Source organism: Ascidia mentula, chromosome 2 (genome assembly GCF_947561715.1).
Source record: "Ascidia mentula chromosome 2, kaAscMent1.1, whole genome shotgun sequence".
Taxonomy (NCBI): Eukaryota; Metazoa; Chordata; class Ascidiacea; order Phlebobranchia; family Ascidiidae; genus Ascidia; species Ascidia mentula.
Window position 1 is genome coordinate 2,187,285 of NC_138567.1, and position 21,778 is coordinate 2,209,062.

At 36.5% G+C, this 21,778-nt stretch overlaps 3 protein-coding genes across 4 annotated transcripts in view; all 3 read right to left on the bottom strand.

Moving 5' to 3' along the window:
- Positions 1 to 17,850, bottom strand: part of LOC145890668 (lysosomal-trafficking regulator-like) — a 38,830-nt gene extending 20,980 nt beyond the window's left edge. Inside the window, exons 1-29 of one of the 2 annotated variants that reach the window (XM_082981799.1) lie at positions 17,718 to 17,850; positions 16,065 to 16,147; positions 15,695 to 15,803; positions 14,718 to 14,805; positions 13,665 to 13,784; positions 13,166 to 13,287; positions 12,752 to 13,097; positions 12,315 to 12,481; positions 11,862 to 11,979; positions 10,650 to 11,394; positions 10,056 to 10,334; positions 9,781 to 9,909; positions 7,838 to 9,386; positions 7,451 to 7,599; positions 6,893 to 7,101; positions 6,342 to 6,563; positions 5,950 to 6,132; positions 5,586 to 5,695; positions 5,117 to 5,333; positions 4,292 to 4,393; positions 3,956 to 4,097; positions 3,609 to 3,738; positions 2,883 to 3,079; positions 2,628 to 2,793; positions 2,155 to 2,334; positions 1,387 to 1,616; positions 858 to 1,068; positions 475 to 594; positions 134 to 230 (exon numbers count right to left, since the gene is read on the bottom strand). In XM_082981799.1, the coding sequence (XP_082837925.1) occupies positions 134 to 230; positions 475 to 594; positions 858 to 1,068; positions 1,387 to 1,616; positions 2,155 to 2,334; positions 2,628 to 2,793; positions 2,883 to 3,079; positions 3,609 to 3,738; positions 3,956 to 4,097; positions 4,292 to 4,393; positions 5,117 to 5,333; positions 5,586 to 5,695; positions 5,950 to 6,132; positions 6,342 to 6,563; positions 6,893 to 7,101; positions 7,451 to 7,599; positions 7,838 to 9,386; positions 9,781 to 9,909; positions 10,056 to 10,334; positions 10,650 to 11,394; positions 11,862 to 11,979; positions 12,315 to 12,481; positions 12,752 to 13,097; positions 13,166 to 13,287; positions 13,665 to 13,784; positions 14,718 to 14,805; positions 15,695 to 15,803; positions 16,065 to 16,144 (6,517 nt within the window). In that variant the 5' untranslated portion in view covers positions 16,145 to 16,147; positions 17,718 to 17,850. Of the gene's footprint in view, positions 1 to 133; positions 231 to 474; positions 595 to 857; positions 1,069 to 1,386; positions 1,617 to 2,154; positions 2,335 to 2,627; positions 2,794 to 2,882; positions 3,080 to 3,608; positions 3,739 to 3,955; positions 4,098 to 4,291; positions 4,394 to 5,116; positions 5,334 to 5,585; positions 5,696 to 5,949; positions 6,133 to 6,341; positions 6,564 to 6,892; positions 7,102 to 7,450; positions 7,600 to 7,837; positions 9,387 to 9,780; positions 9,913 to 10,055; positions 10,335 to 10,649; positions 11,395 to 11,861; positions 11,980 to 12,314; positions 12,482 to 12,751; positions 13,098 to 13,165; positions 13,288 to 13,664; positions 13,785 to 14,717; positions 14,806 to 15,694; positions 15,804 to 16,064; positions 16,148 to 17,717 lie in introns of both variants that reach the window. The other variant, XM_082981798.1, reaches the window with a different exon arrangement.
- Positions 17,849 to 18,475, bottom strand: LOC145890669 (U6 snRNA-associated Sm-like protein LSm3). The gene has a single exon (XM_082981800.1). It carries the CDS (start codon positions 18,436 to 18,438, stop codon positions 18,121 to 18,123), a length of 318 nt encoding a protein of 105 aa, XP_082837926.1. The 5' UTR covers positions 18,439 to 18,475; the 3' UTR covers positions 17,849 to 18,120.
- An 872-nt stretch (positions 18,476 to 19,347) lies between these two features.
- LOC145889202 (peroxisomal reductase activating PPAR-gamma-like) lies at positions 19,348 to 21,140 on the bottom strand. Its single transcript, XM_082980104.1, has 3 exons — positions 20,553 to 21,140; positions 20,031 to 20,193; positions 19,348 to 19,860 (listed from the first exon to the last, which is right to left on the bottom strand). The coding sequence occupies exons 1-3, from the start codon at positions 21,102 to 21,104 to the stop codon at positions 19,655 to 19,657; spliced, it is 921 nt and encodes a 306-aa protein (XP_082836230.1). The 5' UTR covers positions 21,105 to 21,140; the 3' UTR covers positions 19,348 to 19,654.
- Between the last annotated feature and the right edge of the window lie 638 nt (positions 21,141 to 21,778).

Here is a 21,778-nt window from a genome sequence, read left to right on the forward strand (position 1 = left end):
GATAATCTAGATTTGTATCAGATATCACATATTTTGAAGATCATAATGAATTTGGCACAAGTGTAAAATATTACTACAGTGTTCTCCATACTATCACAATATTAGCTCACAATTGCCGAGGAAATTAAGTTACCTTTGTTGTTTACTGCTTTGTGCCAAACCCTCCAATCCAGTAAAAAAGTTTGGAGTATCTTGTCGTCGTGGATAATGGCCGTGCTGTCACCATTTATCTACAAAATTATCAGCAACACTTACCAAAGGTAACACAGAAAGTCATTCGCAATATGTCAACGTTATTTATTTTTTTTTTACATCTATACAAGATACAACAACACACATAGGTTTAAAAAGAATTTCCCTAATTTTACATGAAACTGTACCATTTTACACTAAAAACAAATTTTGTAACATAACATTAAAATATATAAAACTCGTATGCAATTTATTCAAACAACTTATAATGAAAAACCTCACCATGAATACTTCAACGTCTGTCACACCAGTTTGGCTAATCACAATGTCCTCTGAGCAAGCAGAGTTGAACAGAATTTTTAAGGTGTGGTAACTAACAATGCATTCTTGTTTTGTCATCACCTGCATACACAACAATAGTTAAATAGATTGGAAATTAAACTACGCAAATTATTGTGTTGATGTCAGAATATGCTAGCTATCATAAAATTATTATTTAAATGTTAGCATTTTTAAATTTTGGATAACATAGCTATTAATAACATTAAACAGTACCAAATACAAAACAGAAACATTCACCTGAACTTAGACAATCATTTTAAAACGTTTGTTTGCATTTTGAAATGTTCGTCAGTAAAAAAAAACGGCCGCTTCTTAAAAACAACCTTGTGTAACATGAAGTCCAATCCCTCGGCAAGAAATTCTTCCCGCCTCTTGGTGTCGCCAGAGCACAGGTCGAAAAGTGCTTTTAAAGCGAGAACTTGTAACTTCTCGTTGGTTTCAACATCTTTTAACTGATCGTTGGCTGCCGTTGCTTCAACTACTTTTGCATAAAGTAGAAGAAACACTTTTGTTCCTCCAACCTGGTTTAATGCCCTACAATAAAATAACAGATTAACATAAAAGCTACAATGTGCTTTGAATGAAGTAAAAAATGCCCTATAATATTTTAATTATCCAAGATTTCCAAGATAAGGAAAAGAACAATCCCAAGTTTTGCAAATCAACTATCCAAGATTTCTATATTCTATTGTGTTTATTCTAACATTACTCAGTTATTAGAGTTTGTTAGCAGGAATTTTTCACATACTTTAAGGCTGTTTCATAGAAGCAAAAATTAGAAAAAATTGACTTTTGCCACAATACTTTTTATTTTATATTGAATCAAATAAAAAAACTTTACATCCAAGTAACCTGTTGAGCCCGTAGTGGATTCGTGGTTGAAATGTGTTGCCATGGGGACACTGAATTTTCTCCCTTCTGCTACTTTGAGTCAAAGGTTCGAAGTCGGTCAGATTCGGTTCTGATTGGGACTTTGTGCGACGGAATATTTTCCTCTTCTTGGTTGGGGTGACGGAAGGATTGTTGACGTAAACGTGAAAGCAGTTTGGTTCTGAAGGACTGAATGTCATCACTAGAGATTCCTGAAAATGTGCAACAATATTTTGTCCATCCCGTCAAACAGAATTAGATGGAGACATTTTCAGGTCCCATGTGTACAAGCAAAGGTTTATATAGATTTGTATGAATTGGGAAACGAATGAAGTGGGAAACTAATAATGCCCAAGAAATGCCTCGTTTACTGATAATGCCTACAAGCAAAGCAGTGGGAAATGAATGAAAGTTTGTGTTATGGGAATCTCCTGATAGCTCTATGGCCAACAAAAACAAACTGACAGAACAACTCCTGTAAAAATCCTCATTTCTTAAACAAGTTTTTTACCTGATATTTCACGAATGCTTGTAGGCATTATCAGTAAACGACAAATATAAGCAAGTTAAACAAGGTGGAGCCAATAATATAAATTGCGTAAGCTGCATCCGTCCTTATAGGTCAAAACAATGGCCATCTGTATCCAGTTTACACAAATTCATTAGCAAGTTATTTTCCTTCTACTCCTGCCAAGCATGTATTAATGATCTACTGATGGAAGGAAAATACTGGAAATGCAAACTAGTTACTTGTAACGGTCTGAGATCGATTTCCGCTTCTCCACTTAGAAGATCGTCTGGCATTGAATCGAAGTTTGACATTTGGGAGAGACTTCGGAAAAGTCGACTCGTTGGTTTCTGATCATGTGACCTTACAGGATTGCATGACTCAGCAGAAAATCTTATGCGATAATCTGTGTTCTGGTTTGACTGAAATAAAGCACAAGTTTGGTGAAGAAGTTATGATACATTTATAAATTTGCAAATTTATACAATTAAAGTATTCACAAAAAAGTCGTGTTAAACAATGTTTGACACAGTTGATTTCATCATTTTTATATTTGCACCTTCATTAAAAACCTACTTTAATCAACTAGAGGTCAGCATTTAAAATCACCCACATAAATTTTTTAAAGAGATTCTATCTATTCTGTATTAGCTCTTTTCTCAATTTTGGCATTATCCGAATGCAGTGACTTTGGATCTGTGATTCCTTATCATACCTTAGAATTGCAATCTGCGAGACACTCTGTAAGACAAACGGCATCTGGGCCCAAGCGTTCCAACATAAACGCATGAACCATTGTGAAGTTGGATGTATTGAATATCATGATGTTGCCGACAGCGAGACTCGTGAACAAAGCAGGAGCAGTTGATATCATGGAAAGTCTGCAGAAAAAAACACTTTGAAAGCAATTTGTGTGAATGTCATGTGGTGATAAATAACGAGCAGTGTTAAGCTAAGCTGACACACAAACCTCGGTTGCAAGTTGGCAATGTTGTCAACATGGCCAAGAAAGAAGGTAACAATTTGTGTCCCATGAGAGCTGTGCGACGGGGTTTGTCGCCATGACGACAGCATTCCCTTCGAGGTGGGCTCGGGCAAGTTGAACTCGAGAATTATGTCGGTCTCAATGAAACAATTGAGAATGAGGTGAACTTTGCCAAGGATTGTCTGTGGATTAAAACAGAGTGGATCTTACATCTAAAATGCTGAGGATGAAATTGCCGATAAAACTGTATTCACTCATCCAGTGGTTCTGGTTGAAATACTGTTTAGTGTTCGAAGTGTGGTGGTCAAGGACACAATGGTGTACAATTTGCAAACATGTAACTTTTTCTTGAACATAATTGACATTAAAGACACACCTTGCTGGTTAATTTTATATTAAGCATGAGCTCCAAAATCACAAATTGCGAACAATTATTCACAAAACCATTGAAATACATCATCACTGGCAAAAAAAAAAATATTATTGTAACCAATGTTATGGTCATTATTAACAAACTTTCATTACAATCCTGATTAGAATAAATATTTTTTGTAACTGGAAGCTGACATGAATTTTTATTAACACATATTTTAAAACATTTATTCTGGCGATGATATTTGCTGTAGCCTTGTCAGGTATTAACATGACAGCTGTTTATTTGGGCAAACTGACTCTTTTCATAACTAACCACATTCACAACACTTCACCCACCTTATCAGGCATCTTGCTTTCCGTATAACTAACAGTGAGGTGCTGCCACTGGTTGGGTAAAAGAAAGTTAGGACATTCTGCTTGAGCGAGCAAACCGACAGGTTTGTCATCGTTTGGATCAACACAAATCCTGAAAAAGGAGTGTTGGAAACAATAAAAGTTACAGCAGGCAATAATTATGGTATATTTTAAAAGTGCATTCATAAAGTAGTGGAAACTAGAACTGTGTATTATAAAAGTGCAAGTAAATAAAACAAAGTACATTTACTATTCACACTTCTTACAACAATTACTATCAATAAAGACATTAGTTTTCAGTGCAAAATACATATTAAAGCCTTGCTAACCTAAATATAAGAGTTGTATTTTCCAGCCACAGTTGCAACATAGTTTGTTTGTTCCCTATAGACATCAGATGTACGTAGGGTACAGACATGCCCGGTTCTGGAGATGCATCGGCCGATTCCACAATCAAACTGTGACCCTCTCCTAAGTAAAGTGTTGAAAGTTTGGAAATTTGGTAATGCAAAAACTACAAGCTTAATAAAAACATATCAAGAACAAATTTTCTAATATCCTTATTTAATTTTTATATATTTGTTTGTAAATTGGCCAAATCTGGTTTTAATCAAAATGTTTTCAAAATAAAGTTTAAATCTGTACAAATTTCATCCACTACTCACCCCACTTTAGAGTCTCTTCATTGCAGCTCTCCACCGAGTTCACTTGCAACCAAAGTGATATCGTAACTCCGGCATCCTTGGGTGGCCAACTTACCGCATGGTCTGTCATAGAAATAATGCTTAACTTTTTAGATCCCATTGTTATGTTTCTTTTAGATATACATAAGATGCTTTGAAGGTTTGGAAAACAACATGTTCTCAGTGCAAAAAGGGTAAAATATTTTGCTCCATTGTATTTTAGCGGAAAAAATAGACATATCCCCAAGGATAGAGAAAACGTCAAAAAATTGACTACAGGAATCAGCCTTTGCAAGTCGGTGACCGACGGATCTGTCTTTACGAATCAATATAATTCCTAGAGCTCCAAAGGGAGTAAAAGACAATCAGCGCCAGAATACGATTTGAATTTGAATAAGACAGAAACTGAAGATGCCAAATAGGCGAAATTAATATTTCTGTGAAATAAACATCGTATTCTGGCGCTGATCGTCTTTTACTCCCTTTGGAGCTCTAGGAATTATCCCCAAGGATATCACAAAGAAAATTATAAGAAATAACTAAAAACATGGTAACATTGCAGTTTTTCCACAATTAATATGAAAAATTTAACCCATAAAGCTCCTGCGAAATTCATTTTGCATATTGTGAATTGAGAATGACTGAAAAAACAATTAAAACGTCAGCCAAGTGAATTTTACAGCAACTATACAGCTATATTGTTTGTCTCAAAAGCTTTACAAAACCATGAGTTACGTTTCTAAATTGTCCTATTCAAACAAACATAGAAACATGGCAATAATTATATGAATGAATAAAACCACACACCTAGATGCATTCTCATCGGTGCAACCTTCCACACGGTAATCGTCCCGTGTAGAGGAATCACCTGATCATCAGTAGATTGGTTGTCAAGGTTGTCGTCATGGTGATTGAGTCTAACATTTTGTGGTGCCCCATCTAGTGGCCAGAGAAAGCTGAGAAAGTTGTTCGGGCCGAATTCTTGATGGTTGACGAGCTCCAGCAAATAATCCAGCAACTCATTCTGCGGAAACAACATTTTACACTGCACACTGAAAAGCACAAGTTTCTTGTGAACGTTTGGAAAACTGTGCTGCTGCTGCTGGAAAAACTATTTATGAGTGTAGGTGGACTTTTCACACAAAGTTTCTTGGAAAATGCATCGACTTAAAATGATTTTACAGCTGCCGTTACTTTAATTGCTTTAACGCAACCTGCAACACTCACACTTTAAAGTACATACATGTTTATATATTTCTACATAAACTTTTTTTACCAGAGGTGGATCAGATGAATGGAATAAAGACAGGAGAAGTTTGAGATGTTCGGAAGAAAGATGGAACTTGTTGAGTTTCATGCATAGAGACAATATAAGATGACGATGAACTGAATAAAAATATTTAAACTTGTTAGCATGGAAGCAAGCTTGTCACGAGACATAATAAAGTAAACTGCTAAGTTGTTTTTGTAGACATGATGCAAATTTCCTCCCATTAGTGTCATAGTTTATTCAAACCACCACATGTCACGTACCACATTTGCTATTTTTTGCATTTTTATCTGCATAGTTAGGCTACATAATTTTTCAAAACATTTGTTTAAAATTAACATTGATAGGGTGGTTTTGTCATGTGACTCACCTTCCCAATGTGATTGGCTGCTTCCAAGGATGTAGGAGAACTGCGAGAGACATGCAGAGGTAATGTCACTTTTCTGACACAGATTTTCTAAGTTTTCAGAAGAATATGCAACCAAGCGTGACAGAGATCGCATGAGGGAAACGATCAAATGATCATAGACAATATTTTTCTCCAGAGGAATTTCTGCAACAAGTTTTATGTAGTATGTAAGACCAAATGGCAATTCTCTTACAAGATCACTTTTTATGTGTGCATGTATATCAGTATATGCAATTTCTTTAGATATCGATGTACAATACAACAAGCTTTTTCCAACATACCATGAAAAAACTACTTTTCATTTTAAACATTAGTCGTGTAATTGATCATGAAATTGAGCAATAACATCTTACCGCATGGGATATCTTTCGAAAGCAGATCGCCTTCTGAATCAAACTTTCTCAGCTGGTTACCCTGGCAACTGTTGCCAAGCAAATCAAACACAAGCAGCAGAAGTTCCGGGTGAATGACCTTGGAGTTGGCAAAGTCAAGGTCATATTCGACAAACTCGTCCACATCTTTACTCTTCACCAACCTGTTGGTGGATGGGACCTCACTAGGGCAGTTTGGAATTTCTACATAATCAAGTTAAAAGTTAAAACACCTTGGACACAACAAGTCTAAGAATAAAGGTTATCTGATTTAATTAAACACAAGATAAGTGCAACAGAAGTAGGTATGTTCTACATCAATATCTTGTTTTCATGGTATTAATGTTTTTGACTTGTAAAATCCCACTTAACAATTTGCATGTTTAAGTTTAGGCTATTGTAAATATATAGAGCAAATAACATCCTAGTAGTCACAGTGGAAATGCTCAACTAAAAGCTTTGATTTAAAAAAAAACTACAACTAAAAAACTAATCATATATTGCCACAGAATCTCCCAAAACCTGACACAAACCTGAAGAAAAGTTTGCATCCGTTTCCGAGCCACCTTCATATCCATCAGTCGTGTCTGTGTCGGAAAGAGTCACTTCGTCGTCGTTAGCAACTTGTGACCCACGCACAGAACTTGCATTAGAGTTATTTCTACTGTGAGTAGCGCTGAATCTTGGGGAAAGCCCATTGCCGTCGATCAAACTTTGGAGATTCCGCAGAGTTGCAATTTCACTAGAGATGGCAAATATATATTTCCAAAACGTTAAAACCTTAATCAGTATCTGTTTTTGGTTGGGAACTGTTGCTGTAAGTGTCTTTAGTTGCACAAAACTACACAGCAGCAAAGTCAAATTCAGAAAAAGATGGAAAATCATTAAGTGCGAAAAACTGTTGCAACTCAGTTAATTGGTTCACAGCACTGATGATGAGCACAGCAGTGTTGGAAACGTTTGCTCATAATGATTAGCACATTAGGTTTGGCTTTTCTATTTTGGATACAAAATCACATTTTCCATAGTTGCAGAATCAATATTTGTAAATCCGCAACAACAATTAAACAGTCACGCTGTATTTTCAATACCTGGCAAAAGTGATATTTCTTGGGTAAGTAGGCCTTAGAGCTGCCTGAAATAGACTGCTATACAGTTGCTTGGCAAACTGAATCGAACAAATACGACCTTGCAGAGCAGGTTTAATTGTGCTGATTACATCCTCGACATCTATATCAAACTGCAAGAAAAATAAATAAAATAAACAGAAAATATTTGCTTGCTGCCTTCATAACTAAATCCATATGACCTTCACACAAAAACATAATTCTTTTTTAACACTTACCAACCTATTTTAGGCAAATCAAATAACCTATTTATTACACTATCACGTTCCCTGGAAATTTATGTTGCAATGTTTTCTGTACTAATCAAGTCAATTATGAAAAGCAAAAAATGTACAAATAAAAAAAATTAACCTCATTAGCTTGCTTGCCACAAAACAGGCAAATCCGCAGACATGATGCAAAAAACTGCAACTTTGTGTCCAAGACCTCTTCGATCCAAACCAGTTCATCGCTTTCATTCATGTCCTCTTCAGCATCAACATACGCTTCCTTGCCTAATTCCTTCTGATCTGACAAAGTGCTGTCACTTGGATTTCTGGAAACAATTGGATTCTTGACAGCTTTGTCTTCTGCAGGATTTTTTGAGAGCAACGACTCATTCAGATATGCATCGTTTGTGGAAACGGTAAAATCGAGATCCGATTCGAAATAAAAGCTTAGACTGGTCGTGATAAGGTTAAGTAACTTCATCGTTACATCAAAACCATTGAGTTCATTAAAAATCATGCAAAGTTCCCGATCGAGTGGAACAGCAAGTCCCAGGACATTCCATATATCGCTGACACTCTTCCATTGTTCCACATGATCGTCTTCAGGAAGCGAAACACTTTCTGTTGCATAACTCGACATGGACGTCACACTGTGCATAGACCTTAAGTCATGCGCCGTTGATCTTTCCATCGACTCGGGGCTGGTGGAGCGGTACCCGGAAGTCTCAGATATTCGTCGTGTCCTTGATCTCATCTCACCTTCTGTGTCAGATTCTGTTTTTGAAAATCTGCTCACAATCGATTGCTTGTCTCTGCTCCGATCGAAAGATGTGGCACCGGTGATGTTCATTGCATTCTGAACGAAGCGCTTCACTTCAGCATGAAATACTGTAAGCTCGTCAACGTACATCTTTGAGCTCGTGAAGCGACTGCTTGTGTCAGAGATATCAACACTTTTAGAAGAAAGCAGTTTTTTTGGCTTGGAATTGAAACTAATTGCTCTGTCTCGCGCAAGTCCACGATTATCCGTGCCCCAGGAAAATGAAAGACCCCGGAAAAATGCTCTCATGGCCCCAGAGTCATTATTTGCGATGTCTCCGCTTGATGTTTTCCGTCGGACACTTTCTTGTGCAGGGGGAGCGAACACATGAACAACAGCTTGCGGTGAAAAAAGTGTCATCTTCGTCATGAGGCATTCAACAACTTTTAACAAGCGAGTGTGCAGATCATTGTTGTCGCTTTCTGTAACTTTCAGATACAACAGCTGGTTAACCGCCTTGAGCCCTCCATGCCTGAGAAACACAGAACGACATTCGTCTATTTTTTCCATGAAATTCCCCAAGATATCCAGTAGTGACGTTACAACTGCTTCCGTGTAAGTTTCCACTAACACTAGTTGGTCGTCTCTCAACGCATCCCAGGCCACATCGGCAAATGACAACAACACAGGAACTAAAACTGAAGATGTTAACGACTTTTTTGCCTCCAGGGACAAGTATCTGGCTATTGTATGCAAATGCTGCAACGTTTTCTGGCATATTACTGAGTTGCCGAGTTGCAGGAAAGACCTGTAGACAGCAAAGCATAGAAATGGATGTTCAGCACTTTTCTCCAGCATAAAATCTTCCAAATCCTGTTTGAAACTCATCGAGCAGCTTTCAGTGAAACAGATGTCCCCGGGTAATGATCTCCTGATAAAAGTGTGTCATGAGGAACGATCAGTTTTAATATAAATGTAAGAAAATTCACAAAGACAATACAGGCTTATCTGTTGGCACACAGAATTAAAGTTTCAATTATGAATTCGCAGTTATACGAAAGTATGAACCAAACAATGTTTTTATGCAATGACTTCCTACAGTGTTAACCAAAAAAAATCAATAAAGTGTCATTTATGGGCAAGATAAATTAAGTGATAACACAGACATAATATCTCTTTTTACTGCACCCTACTGGTTTGGATTGTGTTTCACTCTAACCCCACAGCCCCGACAAGGCACTTTTTTGAAAATCAATACAATGGCAAGACTGTCAAGGGGAAATCCCTTTTGGTGATTTACCAAGTGTTATATCAATGAAATTTACCTCCAAGTTTCACTTTTGCTTCTCATGTAAGTTTTGTTGTTGGCACGGAGATAAGAGGTGAGTGGGGGGTGGGACAACCAGTTTGACGAGACGTTAATGAGAGCGTCCGATTTTGACACAAGGCCTTGACTACTGAAAAGACCAAAATCAACTACTAATATCTAGAGAACAGTGCAAGGTTTTAAACAGGCTCACTGAGAGGGCTATGTAAACAGCAAAAGATGAAATGACAAAAAGAATAATTGAATATTGATATTTGCACTGGTGTGACAAACCTTGGATATTGCAATCCTCCGTGCTTCTCATTGTTAAAATGGTGAACGAACATTTTTCCCACAATAGCGAGGGCGATGTTTTGAACTGATTCCTCCCACATGGGCAGGTTACACAAGAGGGGAAGCACCAGTGTGGAGGGGGAGAGACAGTGACAGACGCCACAGTTGTTCAGTGTCTGCAGGACAATGCGGAGACCAGGAGATTCGGCGCTCAATGAAATCGCAAGATCGATAAGATATTTCACTGCTACAGCTATGACGCACGTTGAGTCTTCATGTCTGGAAGTGACAGGAGAAGTTTCAAAAGACAAAAAATCAATTTGCAGGTGGCATAATGCAACTTGTTTCTTTATTCAAAATCATGCATAAGTTTTTCAAATAATAAAAATCAGATTAAAGAACACCATCAACATTTTATGTTAGATTGAAATATGCATAATGAATACTCACTACTATAAAATTATTTAAAGATCAACAATTTTGTCTTGTTACAAAAATTATATGCTTTTAAACATTGGTAGAAAAGTACAAGAGCATTCATTGGAACGGGTATTTTTTCTGCATGCCACCAGTATCAGAACAACAAAGACTCACCTTCCAGCGTTGCTAGAGCTTCTTGAGTGAAATTTTGGTGGCACAGAAAAACTGGGAAAGGTTCGATCGCCATGATTTACCTCCAGTAGCATTTCAATCCGGGCTTCAGCTCCAAGAATACCATGGTGAGTAGGAACCTGCCTCTGGTAGTCACAAAGTCGGTGGCTTCTACGGGAGCAGGTAACTTTGTGCAAGTATTCCACTTTGGACTTCTGCACTGCTGAGAGTGATGATTGGAACGACGTTAGAATACTGGTGATGATCTGACTGCTGACGTCACTTTTCTTTCTTGAAATCGCTTGGCTGACCGGGATTTGGTTTGGATGGACTTTAACTGGAGATGTGATGGGAGACAGACAGGACCCAGTCTTGGCTGATGAAGTACAACCAAGCGAAGAAAGACGAAGCAGTAACAAAGACAGCAGACGATACCCACCACTGTTGTGGAACTCATGCAAAAGTGAAACAACTTCAGTGAGCAACTTTGGGTTTATAATCCCTGGCCGCGTCTCCAGAGCTCTCGTGAAAAGGTTGAAAGTCCCTAACAAGACATTGCACACAAAGGAGAGATGGCCAGGGATTGGGTCATGACCGCAGTTCGCATTTAACGGAAGGTTATTCTGGCACTTGTTGCCGGAAAGTAATTCTTCCGGTTGAAGAGATATAATGTGTGAACGCTTCTTCTTTTTCGGAGTGGAACTTAACTTTTCATCACCACTGAAACTTTGGTCACTCAAGACTTCTTCTGCAAAACATTTTTTAATCGAGTAAATTAGGGTTTTATACAAAAGATCACAGTGCACTACAATTGTATGTTCTCGACCTAATATATTGCGTGGTAAGGAACTGTTTATGTGATGGTGAAACTGTCAAAACCAATTTAGTGCTCTCTCTAAAAATATATGTGTAAAATTACAATTTATTTTCTACAAGTCGCAGTGAAAACTATCTTGTCTCTAGATAAGTTATCATTTTTAGGAGGAAAACCAAAACTAAAACTCTGTTGGCAAGCATGGGTGAGGTAAATATTTTAAATATTATACTGTGTTCACCATCAGTACAAACCACCAGCTAAGAATTTTTGCAAATAACTGATGAATTATACGACTAGGTCCCAGTTACCAACGTTTAAAAAAGAACAAAACATAAGCTTACATTCAGGAGTGATGTTGCACAAAACAAGTTCAACAACACATGAACCACAGAACTAACCTATTGGGATGCTCCTGCTGTCCATCTTTCTGTGCCCATCAGGTAACATTCCACCAACACTTAACATGTCATTACACACTTTGATGAGTGATGTAACTGCTTGGCTTTGCACGACATCCTGGGAAAAAACATTTTATGGTCATATTTATTGATAATAGTCAAACTGGGGGCTGCAACCTCTCTTTATGGGTGAGTGGATGTTCTGTATGAAAACTACATCGACATTAAGAAAATTCAAAATATTGTTATAATGGGGAGAAATAAATACTAGTTTTGGAGAAACATTTGCACATGTTTGATGAGTAGAAAATCTTTGTTGATAACTTCTCTCAACCACAAAGGACTTTTGTTACCATGGATTCTTAGTGGGAGAGCAGGAATTTCCACATTTTATCACACGTTTCATCCAATTTTAGTGGTGTTTAACAACAGGTAGAAATTCTTCTTTCATACCTGGAGTTCTTCACCGTGCTTCAGGCCAACTTGGCACATCATAAGAACTGTTCTCAGAATAAGTTTCTGCAGGTGACAAAGAGACTCCACTGTCCACCGGGTGTCCTCATATGAGATCTTCGACATCATCTCATCGTTACCAACAGAATTGACATTGAAGCCTGTATCTACATAAAATAGTTTTGATAAGAGCGTTAACAATCCACTTTAATGTACAAAGTAATTTGGTTTTGTATATGTGTCTCAAAATTTAGTTTATTACTTGGATATTTGCAGGATTATCTCAAATAAGATTTATCATTCCTAATCCTTTCAGCAACATGAAATACAATTTGAAAACAAACACATCATGAGCAACTTTAACAAAAAATTGGACAAACAAAATCACATGCAGTTACTCCAAGAAAAAATTGAATCACATGTGACAAAATACGCACCTCCCTTATTTTGTTGTAGTGCTGTTATGGCTGAAATAAGTTGAATAGCAAGTGACATGGGAGATTGAGTGTTTCCGTTTCGATCACCAACATCATCTGAATTTGTGACAGCGATATATTGAGAACAAAATGAGCTTTGCAATAAATCCAGGAGGACGTTAGCCAATTCGAAGGGGCCTTGAAATGGCTCCATTTTATCGATTTCTTTTTCCAGTTGTTGTTTATTTTTACTGTTTTCCTCCATATTTGCCTCAGCCTCAGTCGAACTTTTTGAAGGAGAGAGTTTTCGTAGGAGCTTTGTCCGTTGCCGTGCCGACTGCACTACACTACTCGCCGAGTTTAAGTCCTGGCAGAAAGAAATCATCATGTGGCACAGTCACATCTGAATAAAATACAAGCAACATGATGTGATACCTCATTGCTGTCTGGGGAACTGCTGCTGTCGGATGAATAACAATAATCCTGGTGATTTTGATAATGTTTCCCGGATAATCGACGGAAACGCTCTCTTCTTTTATTGACATTCGATTTCACACCTGAGTAAATTTTGTTGATAAGAAAATAGATTCAAAGGTGGAATATTCATAAAAAAGTTGATTTGGTCAAAAGAAATTAACAAAATACTTTCGACAATATTCAATAATGGCATGGTTTTTCAGAAGTATATACACATTGATTGCTTCACCAACCAATGTTTCCAAGTAAAAAAAGAGAAAAGTACAGAACTATTCATCAGTTATATCTTAACCTTTGTATCACTAAGTAATAAAATAATACAGTAACATTGAGCCTTTCAACAAAGGTCAGCAATTCAAAACAACATTAAACCAAACTTTTTATACAACATTGTACAGCACAAAGCTAATGGTTAAATATTGCTTCCTGTAACAGTATATAGGCACAAAGTACAAACCATTCCCTCTTTTCCTGCTCCTGTGTTTATGTGTGTTGTTGTACTGCCACACAAAATCCTTTTTCACTGGATGGGAATTACTTGTATCCCAACACAGAGAACATTTTTCACTCTTTGTCACTAAAAAACATCAAATCATCAGTTCATAAAGTTATGTAACCACAGTTACTTGCATTTTCAGTGCTGGTTGGTTTGACTACTCATATAAAGTCATACTCTATAATCTGAACTCGTCATGTAATTTGTCCCAAATAAACTTATTCTGTTTCAATAAAACTAAATTTTCAATAAAATAAGGCTGCCATGCATAGTTTCCAACTGATCTATAAAAAATTTTTAAAAATACGTTCTTCCAAATAAAACCTTCTATAAGTTCTTGCCATGGTATGACTCACAGGACAAATCTTGAAAAAGGTGCGCCAACTCTCCACGACGTGCAAGACAATCTTTTATGAATATAACTTCCAAAATGTGCACATGCACTAACGCGCGTGCAGCTACAGTTGAGAGGTATGAATAACAAACAGTGCACATGAGTCATTCTTTCCTTAATACCCAGTAGGCTGCAGCTTGAAGTCATAACATGCACAAATCACAGAACTCACAAACGTCCAGAGTGGACACTTGTGTTCTTACACCTCTAGTGTTTTTACTGGATTTCAAATACAAATATCCAGAAAACATGTTTCGAAAAGTTGGAGTTAATAAAAATTTTCATACCCAACAAAAAACAATAAAAACTTTTTTGTACTTTTATTATTTTATGAAGCAATATATTGATAAAAAACACTAAATGAATGTGTTTATGACACAAAACCACTTTGTCAGTTATTATCTTTTATCCATTATCCATTTACCGGCTCTTGTGAAACAAACACCCACCAAATTAACAACAAAAAGTGTAAAATCCTAAGTTATTTAATGCTTTCTATTCCAGGTTTTATGCCAACAACATACAAAAGTCCTGCAACTAAATTGGGACAATTGTTATTAGTTCAACAGTCCATGGTTTAATATAAAATCATTCAGTTTCAAAAACTTTACAACACTTACCTTGTTTAAAATCAATGGGTGGAGAGTTGAGAAGAAAAGGAAAAAATGAAACACAAAAACTGGCAATTTCATGTGAACACGAAACACTCTGCAACACAAACAATGTTTAAATACTCAGTGTACATTACATTGTAACCACAGACTTAAAGAAAGACAAAAACGTATAATCTAAGTTGCAAAATTGACAGAAATAAACTTCTAACCTTCATAGAATGCAAAATTGCCACTAAAAAAGTCTTAAAAACAAATAAATAAATGCCAAACAAACTATAGCCATTGGCCTATTACTGCTACATCGCATTTGTAATCAATCTTGTACAGGCACTAATCATCGATTTGCAATTGCTATTAACTCTTTCCTTGCCAGCAATGAAGTAAAGTTTGTAATCACCTTTGCTCATAAAACACCCTCACTTAACTGCTGTGGCATGGTGATAAAGTAATTAAACTTACCAACGTTTTACACTTAGGCCACTGACATAAATTTCTGACAACTAGACAATCTATGTCACATAAACCTATCCACCTACTATGCTGCTGGGACAACAAAACAAAAGCCCGGTCACTACAAGCTTTGAGCTGACACTAACAGCATTGCACACAAATAATAACATTCTCTGAAACGGAAACAGACAAGTGACTCATCATGGTAAGCAGGAAACAGTGCACATCTCACACTGTGTAGGAATTAATTCCATGTGACTGGGATTAAGTGTTATAGGGGCTGGATCACCACATGTGGCCATAATAAGGATTAATGAATGTTCATTAATCTATGATTAGAGGTTGAAGGTAGCAGTTCCAGCCTGATTTTGTGTAATAGAAGTTAATGATACAGGTTATTTATATGTGACTGTTAATTATTACTTTGTTGCCTTGACAATGCAAATATGCAAACAGTGTCAGATAACCACACTAATCCATGGAGCCCATAGTACTGTGAATTATGCAGGAATGTTCATTGAAAGGCCACAAACCTGTTGGGTCAAGTTGTTAAGAAATCTCAGTAATTTTGCACCTCTCCCATGTATGAGGTAGTGACTAACATTTTGGTCGACATGACGATCACTTGGATCAGGCGAAGAACTGCAACAAAACAATTGTATACAATTTGCATCACAATATGATGTGTTAAGGCATAATGCATAACTAATTTAAGCAATTAACACGAAGAATAAAGCCCTTTATTTAACTGGACACTGCATTTAAGTTTATGTTAAAAAGTTTTTTTGATCTTGCCATATTGTGCTTATTTAATAACCATTCAATTATGATAAATCATCCATTATAACATAAGATGCATATCTGACATGTAATTTTATGTAAACCATGTAAGTATTTTGGTACCTTGTTTGATGAGATGGATTGACAGAAGCCTCTCCGACACCTTTAACCAACTCAAATGAAGCATATTTAAATTCCTCCATGTTCTACACAACAAACATTGTGAAGAAATACACTTAACACTGGAACAGTGCACAGAAACGTGGATCACATAGATTTAGGACAGAATATAGGAGGAAAATAGTGGCAGGGAATCAGATGTTTAACACAAGACATCAACATTTATACAGGGCAGCCAATACATACTTATAATTGTGTTTATACCAGATATCATGGTTTTTAACACTCTGTAACTGCAGAAAAGTCTTGCAACAATTTTTCAAAACAATATTATGTAAAACTGTGTCGAAAACATCTATGAACACCCATCTAGAAACAATAAATCCAGTTTTAAATTTAATAGAATAAAAGTCTTATGCAGTAGTTTCTTACACACGAAAAGTGCACAAATTAATGTCTACTGCTATGAATCACTTGAAATTTCTGCACCTCAGCCGAAAACCTTAACTGGAAACAATGGAAAGGAACCAAACAATCAACAATGGGGTGAATCATAATTTCTCATTCTTGTGAACTGTTCAGTGAAAAGTAAATGAGTTACAGAGAAATAACTACAATTTATCAAAAAAGTAATTATTTCCCATTGCTTTGATAGACAATGCACATTGTGAGCAAACAAACAATGGAGTTGACAGTAAATCCCAACATTAAACCAATGTTGGCCTATACTGCAAACAGTTTAAAAGGTAAACATTTGATGTCTGGCACTGACAGAAGCAGAATAACTAACTTTTGTGGTTGAAGCGAAAACACTGTGTCAACCTCCCCCATGGAGCAAGGCCTATTTGCTCAAATTTTTGTGGTTGGCCAATATAAGGTAGTTTGGCAGACTAAACAGAACATATCTAGTGTCACACTAAAATGCTGTTTTTACAAACTGATTAAAGCTGAATTTTTTTAAACGGATACCTTGCAATATATAAACCACCTTCAAAGATTTTTTACAGTTTGAAAGAAATTCATGATTGCAACACGCAACTACTTCTTTCATTTGATAAAGTATATTTACAAACAATGATATTTATGTACATGAAACAGCACTTTAAAATTATCTTTTCTAGGTGAATTTCTAAATGTACTGCATACTTGACAATTATGAAACACTGAACAAGATGGAAAGTTGATATCCGTTGAGGAAATGGGGTTTTACATGTCACACCCCACGGCACGGTGCCACATCATCATTCATTTACATCCTATGTACATTCACTTGCTCCAGGAAAATATTTAAACACACTGCTGTAACTTACAACAATAACTGAAGACCCCACTAAAACTACATTTAAACTTCAAAAGCCAGGTTCAAGAAATGATTGCAACCAAAGGTATCTAAATCAACAAAATGAATAAATAACTTGGGATGCCATTAATATTCCACAGAAACTGACAATGCTTAAAGGACAAAAGTGAAAAGATTTTTTTTAAATAAATCCGCTAACAAAATCAGAGGCTTGTTGCTTCAAACCTACACCAATTTGCTGCTGCAGTGAAAAAGATAATGCCTGATTCTCATACAGTTAATGAGCATGACTAAATACCATGCAAATAATACATGCACATTCCAAGCATGCAATGAATTTACATAATCATACTTACATAATGTTGTGCAAAGAAACATGACAGCACCTTCCTATGAAGCAGGCACCTGGATTCCGGTATCTTGAAATGTGAGGCAACTACATGGCAGTTTATTACATTATACTGCTAACATACTGCCACAAACCATCCTAACAAAACAAAACAAGTTTTTCATGTTACATTTTAAAGTATGATTGGTATACAGTAGCAAACTGAAGCCAAACCAAAATACAAAATTAGTGTTCAGAAGACAAACACAAGTTTGGTGACAATGTTTTCATTACCTTGAAATATAAAATTAAACAAGACCAAAAATAAAATACATAATCAATCGAGTGAAACTCATTGGCACTAAAATTGCCTTAAGGTTTTTATTTTCCAAGTCCTGCTGTAAACATCAACATGAAACTATTTCCCAGCCTTAAGCACCAGCTCTTAAAGGAGGTGAAACCAGAATGACTCCATCCCCACGAACAAACAACATCTGAATATTCCGTTTGGTTTGCTTGTAAATTTCTTCGTAAGTCTCTTCATCGATTTCCACAAGTGTGACAGTTTCTTCGACGTCCCCAAGAACCATGTTGAGATGTTGATCGTAGGCATGAAGTCGACCTCTAAGCTCTCTTTCATTTCGCATTTTCACATAAACACGTTCATCGAGACTGAGTCGAATGAGGTCGAGGGGCTCTTCAACAGCTTGTAGTATCGGTGCTTGTTGTTGGTCGTCATCTTCGGCCATGGTGGTTAATGAAGAATTAAGTATATACTAAATGCAAATTGCTGAAATTGAAGTGTAAACATTAGAAACTAGCTCATAAACCGAAGTTAACAAATTCTATTTCATCAATTCCAAGAAAAACATTCTATATATACAATGGCATCCACAGTTCAGTTTACACAAAAATGTGCGTATCTGCATGACAGAAGAATCCAGGCAGAAAAAGCTAAACTTAGTGATTTAAAAACTGGCAGGTTGTATGCGGAAACACATCAGACCAAATGTCTCACAGCTGCCAACTCTGGTATATTAGACTGGAGGGACCACGGTTGCATATTATTTCATTCCTTGTGTTCCATTTATAAACCCGTGATTGGAAAGAATGCATATTTTCGCAATTTTATGAAAAATATCAGTTTGTCCACGCAAAATCCGCGAAATCGACGCTTACCAGAAAAAATCCACCGCGCAAACTACACACTTTTTAATCTGGACCGTACGTAAATTATTTGAACAAACCTTACTAAAAGCTACTTTATGTAAACACATTATAACCAAACGACCATTAAACGGGTAAAACAGTCTGCAAAAACGTAGTTTTCTGGACATCTTTTCTCTTTTGGGCAAAAAAAACATCCAACAACATGGCGAGACTTGCTGAGTAATTGCTTTATGCCGCCAACAGACGTGACTGCTGAGTCATGACCTTTGAAAAATTGATTCGTAACAAAAAACCTTATTCTATCTTAGTAATTATTTTCTTGTTATATTGCAGTTAACAAAAAAATGAATGAATTGATGAATCAACATATTCGGCATCCAAGTATCACTCTAATATAATATGTGCACACTGCACAAAAACCGGCCCACACGATCAGGGAAATCCCCCTTTTTCTGATAATCCGCGCAAAAAGCTCCTTTTGATAAAGGACAAACTTACAAAATTTATTGACACAAGACATTTTGAATAAATTACTGATAAGACAACAATCACAACACAAAAAAATCCTTGAGAAATTTGCAAATTAAAGCAGCCTGCAAAATCTGTACACTGCAAAGCAGCATAACAAATCTATTCACAATATGTACACAGCATCAAAGTATTGCGAATAACAGGAGCACAAAAAAGTTTAATCAAAAATATACACAGGTTTTTAGCTACAGACATTAACAGCATAATGTGAAAACAATTACAAATTCATGAATAGCAGCTGTTTAAAACTCTGACTGACAATTGCTACAAATTAAATTTTCTCCTAATCAGGTACATCGCAAGTTCTGGAAATAAAAACTGTATCCAGGGAACCAACTTGTAAAAAAGGGGTGCCACAACTAATTCAGGGCATCCCTTGACCACTGCATTGACAACCCATTCTGCCACAAATTCAGGCTTCATTCCTGTGAGATATTCATTTGCAGGTTGGCCATAAACAGACCCATCACCTGTTGATAAAAACACTGTTATTTAGCTTCAAATATGCAAGCAGTTACATTTAATCTGTGACTCTTTTTTAACAGTGCATACACAAAGTCCTTGTTTTATCCCAACAAAGTCATGTTTAAAGGCACAAATTTAAAAAAACACTTTTAGTATTTGTTAATCAGCTATATACCTTTCAGGGCATTTTGGGAGATATTAGTGTTGATATATCCAGGATTTACACATGTAACTTTGATGTTATACTGGTGCACTTCAGGACGAAGAGAATCGTAAAATCCTTGAACAGCATGTTTAGATGCAGAATATGCTGATCGAAATGGTATAGCAACAGTATTCTACAATAATACAAATGTGTTAAATTAGTGAGTAAAAAATTTGTGAAAAAATAATGTCAACATTATGATAAAATTATAGTAACAAGGATAACAAGGCAAGCCAACATGGCACTGAACCTTAAATTATTTTTGGAAAGATACTTAGACAACAAAATGCATACTTACAAAAGTTGTATAATATGTACTTTTTCCTCATGCAAATCATAATGACCCACAACCAAACTACAGGACTTTGTGGGGTTGTAATTACATTTTTTATGACTCATAATTTGTTTAGTAGTTTAGAAAAAGTGTATGTCACTATATCAACCAATATTTTACACTTACAGTTTGCAAAATAGGCAATTTATCATACACACCTGAATACTACCAATGCCAACAACATGTCCAGAGCCTTGTGCTACCATAAAAGGTAATACAGCTTTTGTGACGGATACTGGCCCAAAGATGTTTACATCAAAAACATGCTGATAGACATCAATTTTTGTTGTTAGAGCCAATTCTTTGTTTCCAATTCCAGCATTGTTTACAAGAATGTCAATTCTGTTGCCACAAAGTGCTGCAACCTCTCGAATGATATCAGGAACATTTTCCACATCTGAAACATCCAAGGCATGCACAATAGACGACAAATGTTCGTCTTTTCCAGAAACCGGATAAACTTCTTCAAGTTGAGTCTGCACTTGCTTTAATCCCTCCAGGTTGCGTGAGCACAAAATAACTTTGCACCCATACTTTCGGAAAGCAAAGCAACAAGCTTTACCCAATCCAGAACTGGCACCAGTTATTAAAACAACTTTTCCTTTTAGCTTCTTTAGCTTTTGTCCTTCACTTGGTGCTCGAATGTATAAATAAATGGCTCCACCACTCACCAAGATCAACAAAATAGTGCAAAACACACTAATTAACATATTTTATAAACCTATAAGCATAAAAACTTGCCCAATCATAACTTTTGTGCTATCACTAAAACTGTGTATTAGGTTTTTTTAAGTATACACATGTCCTAATGCCAGCATCATTGCCATCGTATAGCCCAGTTATTAGGATTTTGCCAACAAGACTGACTGAATTCTCTACCGAATTGTGCGGTAACAAATTGGTGGGTGCCTCAATTGTAGGCATAGAGTCTAGTAGGGCTCTAGGCCAGTGGTTCTTAACCTTCAGCCTTGTTCTCCCCCAAACTGTAAACAGGTTTCATACCAAAAGCAATTGTGTTTTTGTCGATCTACGTAAATAAGCTACTTAACTAAACACTGCATGACTGCAACACGATAAAAACAATATACATATCATTTTAAGCTTGCTTATTTAAACTAAAAAAATACGGGACCAATAAACGGTTTGTGACGAAAAATATAAATCATCACAAAAGGTATAGGACATTAAAGTCACTACCAAAAACGAAGTTTCGGTATAGAGCTTGCGCCCCCCCATGAGAATTGGTTGACCTCCCTGATTAAGAACCACTGGTCCAGGCATTGAAGGTATCGTAGGCATTGAGTCTAGGCATCGCAGGCATTGAGTCTAGGCGTTGTAGGAATTGGGTCTAGGCATGTAGGCATTGCATGCATTTACGGCATCG